The sequence below is a fragment of the Opisthorchis viverrini genome (genome assembly GCF_000715545.1).
Source record: "Opisthorchis viverrini unplaced genomic scaffold opera_v5_34, whole genome shotgun sequence".
Taxonomy (NCBI): Eukaryota; Metazoa; Platyhelminthes; class Trematoda; order Opisthorchiida; family Opisthorchiidae; genus Opisthorchis; species Opisthorchis viverrini.
The window spans coordinates 2,477,429-2,485,551 of NW_008751690.1; the positions used below are offsets into that span (position 1 = coordinate 2,477,429).

The 8,123-nt window shown below is 43.4% G+C and overlaps 1 protein-coding gene across 1 annotated transcript in view; it reads right to left on the minus strand.

Annotated features, from left to right (window-relative positions):
• Positions 1–909: 909 nt before the first annotated feature.
• T265_02707 (hypothetical protein) overlaps positions 910–8,123 on the minus strand; it is a gene marked incomplete at both ends in the record, with an annotated part of 14,967 nt that continues 7,753 nt past the window's right edge. Inside the window, 2 exons of the mRNA XM_009167009.1 lie at positions 910–1,292; positions 7,538–7,799. Coding sequence (XP_009165273.1) covers positions 910–1,292; positions 7,538–7,799 — 645 coding nt within the window. The remainder of the gene's footprint in view (positions 1,293–7,537; positions 7,800–8,123) is intronic.

Below are 8,123 nucleotides of genomic sequence, written 5' to 3' on the forward strand. Positions count from 1 at the left end.
TAGTAGCTGGGGTCGCCACTCCATTTCTAAGCACCATATACATAACGCATAGAAAAAGGATAGCCTACAAAAATTTGGTTTAGTTTGCTCAGAGAAAACACCCAATAAGTTGCAATGAACAACGCAGATACTTTATTGGACACTATGGATGAGGTATTCTCCGCCTCTTCTCACAGGAGATTTGCCGTGCTATTTTATGCTATCCACTCCGGCATTGACTAACAAAACTGTCAATCTCTTCAGTTTGGTGTGATTTTCTGCCAAGTGCCAGCCCATAGTTTTCTTGGTAATGCAGTTATGAAAGTCCCGATGTACGTGACCCGTAGGGATAAAAGGCAGGTGATACAGATTGGTTTTTAACTCAGAAGTGATAACTGGTCCAGACTTACAGGTGACCTCCCCAGGTGCAAAACAAGGCTTAAAGGAGCAACTCAAAGTTGTCACATCCCCGGAGGTCGTCCCTTTCAAGCGAATGCGTCCGATTCACACTCAGAAAAACATCATCAAGACTGTTCGGTTTTACTACTATCAGTGTTGCAATTGTTCAACCTGTTCGGTTCCTGCGATGAATAGAAAGGATGTTCCCGAATCTGATGAACCAGACAGCGAGTATCCTTCTGTCTGTCCTCCCTGGTTAGTCACTTGATACGTACAGGGAAAATAAAGTCATTGATCTATCCCCTATACCATAGTGGTTACTTGATGGATTACTGTTGAACTGATCGTCATTCAGGAAAAAAGACGGTCCGGTGACGATAGATAACACTATCTCGTCATGATGCAAAAAAGACTTCGTTGTTTGTTTGTTGCCTTATAATTTACATTCGTAGGAGGAACGCATACATAAAAAGCACCACTATTTGGTTTTCGGTCTTTTATGCTTGAATTGCTTCCTGATCACCTTTTAATTCAGCGTTGTGATGCTCTTGTCGAAGCTCTGACTGATGACCTCACTGCAGAAACTCCGGGTTGTCTGTTTCTGGAGGCCCGTAATCCGTTGGCCAGTTTTTGGTAACCGTCAGTAATAAGCGCTTGCTTGTAGCTATCTCTTATCGACCCCGGAGCACGGTAGAACGCCGAATCGGCCAAAATATCCATCTTCCCTTCTCCGATTGCATCCACGCCATCCACGTGAGTCGAAACTTCTGATGGTGCTGACGATGGTGGTGCCATTAAATAGCCTTCATTGTTCCGGCGCCTCCCGGATTTTGTCTGTCGGACCAGAAGGTAATATCGAATCGCGAGCAGAACTGTACTGATGGTGGTGATAAATATCACCAGGCAACCCAAGGCTGAAGAAGGAACAGAAACGGCCCAAAGGTAATAGCTTTTCCAGCGCCGCAATAAAAGTTCACAGTTATAAACATTTTCATTCGGACTTACGGACCTGAAAATACTGTCATGGAACTATAAGACTTTGTCATATAGGTAGTAAGATACTCGTGCAGCTGTAATAACTCTTCGGTGCCCAGGTGCTGTGCCACCCAAAGGAAGCACGAGGACTGGGATAATGCCAGGTTGTCCACGCCCATACAGAGGAAGTTGATATGCAGAGGTCGGGTTCGAACCACGAACCTTCCTGTCAGTAAACTCGCTCTCTAACCACTGAGTCATCTAGCCTTACATTTTCATCTAGATCGCTACAATACAGTTTTAACTGATGCATCTGTAAGGAGAAGTGTACGTACACTCGTTATCGAGTCACATAGTATTCGAGAGTTTATTCTTGTTGCAACTAGCTTGCACAACATCAGGTGTGATTGAGACAGAATAGTAGTCCCCTCCACCTCAGCTGACAACGCCATGGCTTGGGGAACCGATACCGTTTAACTAATTTGACCATTTAGATAAAAACTGATCAATTCAAAGGAGAACCGGAATCCTATTGTTACCACTTGTTTGTACGGTCGTGGGCAATCAGAAGAAGGGAGTTTTGCGCATTCCGTTCCAATGTTTCTCACGTATCACTGGCATTGTCGCACTCTGATTAGTTGGTTAGAATCGCTACACAAGATGGGAAATTTATGCAGTTAGTCCATCTTTTTCTATGTAACAAAAGTAGCCAGAAGAAAACCATCCACATGTGAAGAGTAGAGAGCAGATAGCCTATAAGGATTTAGAACTGTTACCCGGACCTACTCAACGGGAAAATAGCCCTTCCTGGACGGGTAGCCGCTGCGTCTCATTGTATGGCGAAATTTAACACCCCGTTGGTTTCGGGCATTGAATACCAGTTATCAGGCAACACCAGTAGGTACTACCCCAAATAGTAGCCCAATGTGGTTGAAATTGTTAAGGACAGACTGTAAACTTGGAGTTCTTCATCTTTTCAATTGGTTAGTCAAATTAACACATTGAGATGGGTGACCTCTAGGCGTCGGACTAAAGGATAGACCAAAACCATTAGACTGCTATAAGTATATGCTTGCTTTTTAGGGCAAGACATTCCACGCTGGCTCTGTTCGTATGTTCAGTCACGGCATTCTCGTTCCGTTAGCTGTATGTTATACCTGCCTCAGAAGATGTCGCCCAACATCATGCTTGTAGTCCAGACAACGTATCCGTATATCGGGAGCTAAGTCCTGTTTATTAGCTTTTGGTCAGGCGGTTGCCGATCAGTCTGCAGAGCCTGACAGTTGGCTGGCAGGCTATTCATCATCATTCAACCAGACACTATCGCCACATAGCTATGTGCTGATGTTGTGCAAGATTAGCGGTGGAAGAAGGCCTTCGCTGCGGAGTTATTTATCAGGAAATGCCAATTGACCGGTTACAGACCATTGAACAAGGAAGCAAAACTCTAATTTGCATCTTATTTACAAAAACTGGACACCCGTCTTCTCCCGAATGCATCCTCTTGAACTTTCCCAGAGATTCATTGACTCCAATCATTCCTCGCTCAACTCCAAGCAAATGTTACAAAGCGACTCCACGAATTCCGCAACAGATCTCCCCTTTTCAAAAGACTCAAAGCAAAATTTCTCGAACAACACATACTACTCGCGTGCCTCCCCATCAGTAGTCTCACCGTTACACCAGTGGATCACCATGCTTATGGAGCGGATCATGAGTCGCCAAAGCAAGAGCCGATTGTCCAGGCAAAAAGGACTGTCTCATCAAAACCCAATCTGCATGCCTTCTTCGTAGGAAGGCAAACACTGACTGCCTTCATATGCAGTAACAGTAAGATGGCTCAACAGACGATGGTCGGGGCGCAAACCTGTTGACCGGAAAGTTCGTGGTCCGAAACTGATCGTAGCATCTCGGCTGTTCCTGTTAGGGATTGAGCGACCTGGCAATATCTCATCCCTGGTGCTTCTTTCGCGTGACATGATAGATAGGAAACAAAGGGCTATTACAGCTGGACGTTTATTGTTTACCATCAGTTAGATGCTGGAACACTAAAATCAGTTGGTTCACTGATTTTTTTTAAACTTCATTAAGACCCAGTGTCAATATTCCGGTACCAAGAGCAGGAGCGATTCAAGTAATGGTTTGTGTAACCAAGGTGCAAGCCTTCGGTGTCGATAACAATCAAGTGGAATCTTGTTCAACGTGGTTCGCGTAATCAAGACGACCGTCCTCAAATAGCTACAGTTTGCTCACTTCGAAGGACTTGTATGATGGCCTGTGAAGCCCGCAAAACATGTGTGAACGAACACTGTAGTGGTTCCACCCGTGTTTTATTTACTCTTCCTTGTCACCAGAAGCGCTTACCTTAACCGCAGATTTGCTCAGGATGTTGAGGTACAGACTGTTACGAGGAGTAGGACCGATACCGAACCCCGCGTTTCCTATAATCAGTTCATTGAAGGTCAGCTACAATTTCACTAGCTCAGACGAGGCCCTCTTTCAGATTACATCCCTGGGTTTATCACATGTTCTGACTTAGTCTTCTAACCTATGTAACTGTGAGTTTCCTCCTTAAGGTGAATTTTACGCTTTTGCTTCGGCGAAGAAATACTCCAAAAAGCCCATGCAGTAGAAAAATCAGAATATAGACTCCTGCATTGCCTGTTGTTGAGAATGGTACCTTTTGGTTCTTGTAGTGACAGAGAAACAAAAGCAGCACAATCCATTTCGCCCTTGAGAAGATCGTTGGTCCACTCCGTTCAACAGCAAGCCCTTCAAACAGTGTGGAATGAGGTTGATCACATGCTGCATTTGTTCTGACTTTGGGCCACAACCCTCGTATATCACGCAATCCTTGTTGCTCTATGTCGTTCCAGTCATTCACCGGTTTGTGATCAATAGGAATCAGAACAGATTTGTGTTGTAACGCTTATGTTTCTCAGCCAACAAAATTCTCATCTGAATATATCTGCATGTTAGTCATAAGCAGTTCAGAGTGATCACATTACAATCCAGTCAATTTTCATGCGAATACTGTGCGATGTTTTATTAAGCCGCCTAAATAGACAGTCATGGCTCTTGGATTGGTCAATATATTCACTCTCTTGTTCTCAACCCTTATTTTGAAGTGGCTGGGTTACATAGAAATTCCTTTGGACTACAGGTAGCTCAATGTCAACCATGTTTGGTACAAGCAGGCTCGTGTGCGGGTCCGCTGACAGTCTGCTGCTGTCGTCGACTAGGGAATAGATTTCACTTACTTCAGAAGTGTGTACTCAACCAAACCATCACCATCGGAAGTCGGGCCTTGATTACGTCGCGGGTTAGTCTACTTCCTGTTTTAAATGAAGCGAAATGTGGAAAAAATGTTTACCTTACTCTACCACTAAGGACGACGAAATATTTGGGGAAAACGGCCCATTAAGTTAAAGTCGATTTGTTGGCTCGGTTTCTAATGCGGATGTGAAGACTAACATGGGAAGAATTTCCGAAAAAAGACATTTCGCAGTAATGTTCTATTAACTGGTAGTCGTTTGGACCGAATTCTCGACCAGCACATGATTACATGATTCGTGAGAAACTATACTTTGAGTGTGTCAGGAGATATCCAATTGTCACTGAAGCCAATCAAGGACCGAGCTACACAGAGCGGATGTTGTCCAGGCAAGGCAAAACTGTTCACGTGCTACCTGTGAATTTCGATGAATTGCTACGGAACTCTTTAAGTGTAACTCACTGAAAGAAAACATCATTTGCTTGATTATTCTCATAGCTTCAGCAAGAACACAGTGATGAGCAATAACGTTTTCGGCTTCTCGTCGTCAGACCACTACATAGCTAGCGATTAAAACAGGGGTAAGTAATAATGTTATAAAACGAAATGAGGACCTGATGGATGCTATTGTTTGCTCTTGCACTTTAGAAATTCCGGTCACAGTATTCTGTTTTCCACATCTGATAAAGTCATCCACATCCGTAATCTTCATGGCTTTGAAACTCTTCGCGGTGTCGTCACACTTCCCCTCATCAGCATTCATTCTCGCCCCTCCCCCAGCTACTTCCATTTATTGTCAACAGTGAGTCTAGACGTATCACTCAGTAGGTCAAGTGCTCATTGAATTAAATCTGTAACAATAAGAATGTACTGATGATTACCACAACCAAGCCCATCGAAAGTGAAGTTAGATTTATTTTTCCTTGTCAGCTAAGTAATGTGGAGTATCAGTGGTTCTACTCTGAATCACAGCGTATGAGTAATGAGAACACAGATGTGAAGCTTCCACTGAGTGGCTTCACAATGTTTCCACCTCAGTTCCATCGGCTTAGACTAAACAAGCCCAGAGAGAGCAGCGGTCTAGTTATATCTCTGCGCGTAATGCAAGCATAACACAAAAGAATTAGACCGACCAGCTACTGACGTCATGTGCTCTCATTGGCAGCGTGTTGGTTTGTGCAGGTCAAACTTTCATAAAGGAATTCAGCACTAAATTGTTAAACATTCTGATCTGAAGTGTGGATTTCTATCTAGAGAGATTTCTTCTAAAGGAAACCAAGTGTAGTTACAATTCGCACAGTATTTCGTGGAATATGCCAGTGTTTTGGCAGACCTGGTATGTATACAGGTGCTGTTGGATACACTTTATATTTGGCTTCATGAGGATAATGATTAAACAGAAACACTTAGCTTGTGAGGCTAGTTCCCCTACAATAAGGATCTGGTTATGACTCCATGATAAACGTTTGTTTATACTTAGTCGTATGTGGTTGCAGGATTTGTAGAATTCGAGCTCGCATCGCTCCAGTTGTCCTCCTGCCTTGGTACAATTACTCTGTTGAGTCCACACCAGAAAGAAGAGGCATTGGAATAGAGTTTCGCTCTTATTATGTCTCATCAGCAGCGCATTTACTTGACCATGCTGGGGTTTGAACTCCGGACATCCCACAGACGAGGTGATCATGTGGTTTGACGAGTGTTCCCAAAGAGCCGATTAACTCTGAAATCCGAGCCTTCTTGGTCACTTGTTGCATAAGTTAAGCCGATTAACTCTGAAATCCGAGCCTTCTTGGTCACTTGTTTGCATAAGTTATATGTTGTTATTTGGATTTCGTGATTATGTGACTGAATTTTGTTTTGTTTTGTGCATCATACCTGTATACATGTTTTCCTGTGATGGTCAAAGACGCTGCTCGTTCGCCAGTCCATCGTATCCTGCTTACCCAGTGACTTTGAATTGCAAATTATATCCTGAAACCGATCAAGCTGGTCAGACGTCGTGCGAGGTGTTGTTATGGGTTGCTAGACGAGAATGACTCGATTAGAACGAGTTTCAGGGTTTTATGAAAGAGGTTTTGAATGTTTATATATTGGGTGGCAAGAACCTTTATCGCACCAAGAATCACTGTGGTTTGATTGTCTGTCTCATGAAAAATTGAAACCTACACCGTTTCTCATTTAGCTGTGTACGTGAACACAGCTTCTTCTGAAATCACAGGACACAAGAAGACTAACGCTGTGGACATAAAGACTTCCAAGTTGAGAAGATTGAGGCACTTGTTCCTTGTGGCAAGTTTTTTTTCCTGGGTTCTTCAAACCAGACTTGTCCACTGATGTCATGACGTCTAAATATTAGCGGTCCTATATCCTATGGATAAGGTGGGCTAAATTTATTGGTCAACAGCCAGAGCATTTTACTATGAAGAGCAACAGAACTTAATCTGACCGCCCTTGGGATCTTTGTCCCCAGTTAGAGTTAGCTAGCTTTTAAAGCCAAGTAACAGGTGTGGCCAGGTGTCCGTCGGTTTACACATTCAATGCCTAGTTGAGGCTGAAGGTGGTACTTTCAGTTGAACACGAATACTTTCATGGGCCACAATGTCGAGCTTTGTTCCATGAGATATATTCACGCCTGGGCACCAACGAGGTGAATCTAGCCATAACATGAGAATTTTTGGTAGTTAACTGGTGAGCTCATTCAAGAGGCAAGTTCTGAGCGTCTATTAAAGTGCGTTCATTAGAGTCTGTTGAAAAAAAATGGAACCATGAGACACTTATCATTAGGCTTGGGTCCTTCTCCTGCTATTTTTGCCTGATGGCTTGATGTGAGGACTGGAACTAATATCGAACCCTGAATTTCAAGGTTTGCTTAGTTAATCATTCACAGGTGTTAATTGCCAAACAACTCACATGCAGTTGCATAAAATATTTCATGTCGGAAGCACATGTGGTTATCTTGCAATTCCGCCTTTTTCTTCAGTTCCACTATCCACTGTGGAAGCGGTCCGGACAATTGTTCGGAGTAGATATTGCACGGATTGCTGAGCTGATTTTCATCGGATTGACTTGCACCGATTGGGTATACTTCCTCACCATCGAGTGCGAAACGACAGACAAGTAAGTTGACTGGTGTGGAGCAGCTGCGAACACTAGAGACCTCGACCAGCTGTACCTTTGGAATGGAAAAATATAACTTGGGTGAACATACAGTGGCTGTCTTGAATGCACTATTCTGGGATTATCTTCAGTTAATAGACAAATTCTAAACGGGTCTGGTATGTCAGCGGCTAGTTCTCAAACCTACCATTTTATACGGTGGTTAAAAGCAGGTGCTTGAGAATAGTGTCAAACATACACGACTTCCGTAAAACGGTGCCTCTGTAAGTTTTCGTGCGCTTTTTTGTGTTCTTGGGTCTCGCTCTTATTCCGTTTTTTAGCATTTTACATCTCACGTTTACTAGTATATGGATTTTACTTCAAGGGGAAGCCTAGGTGT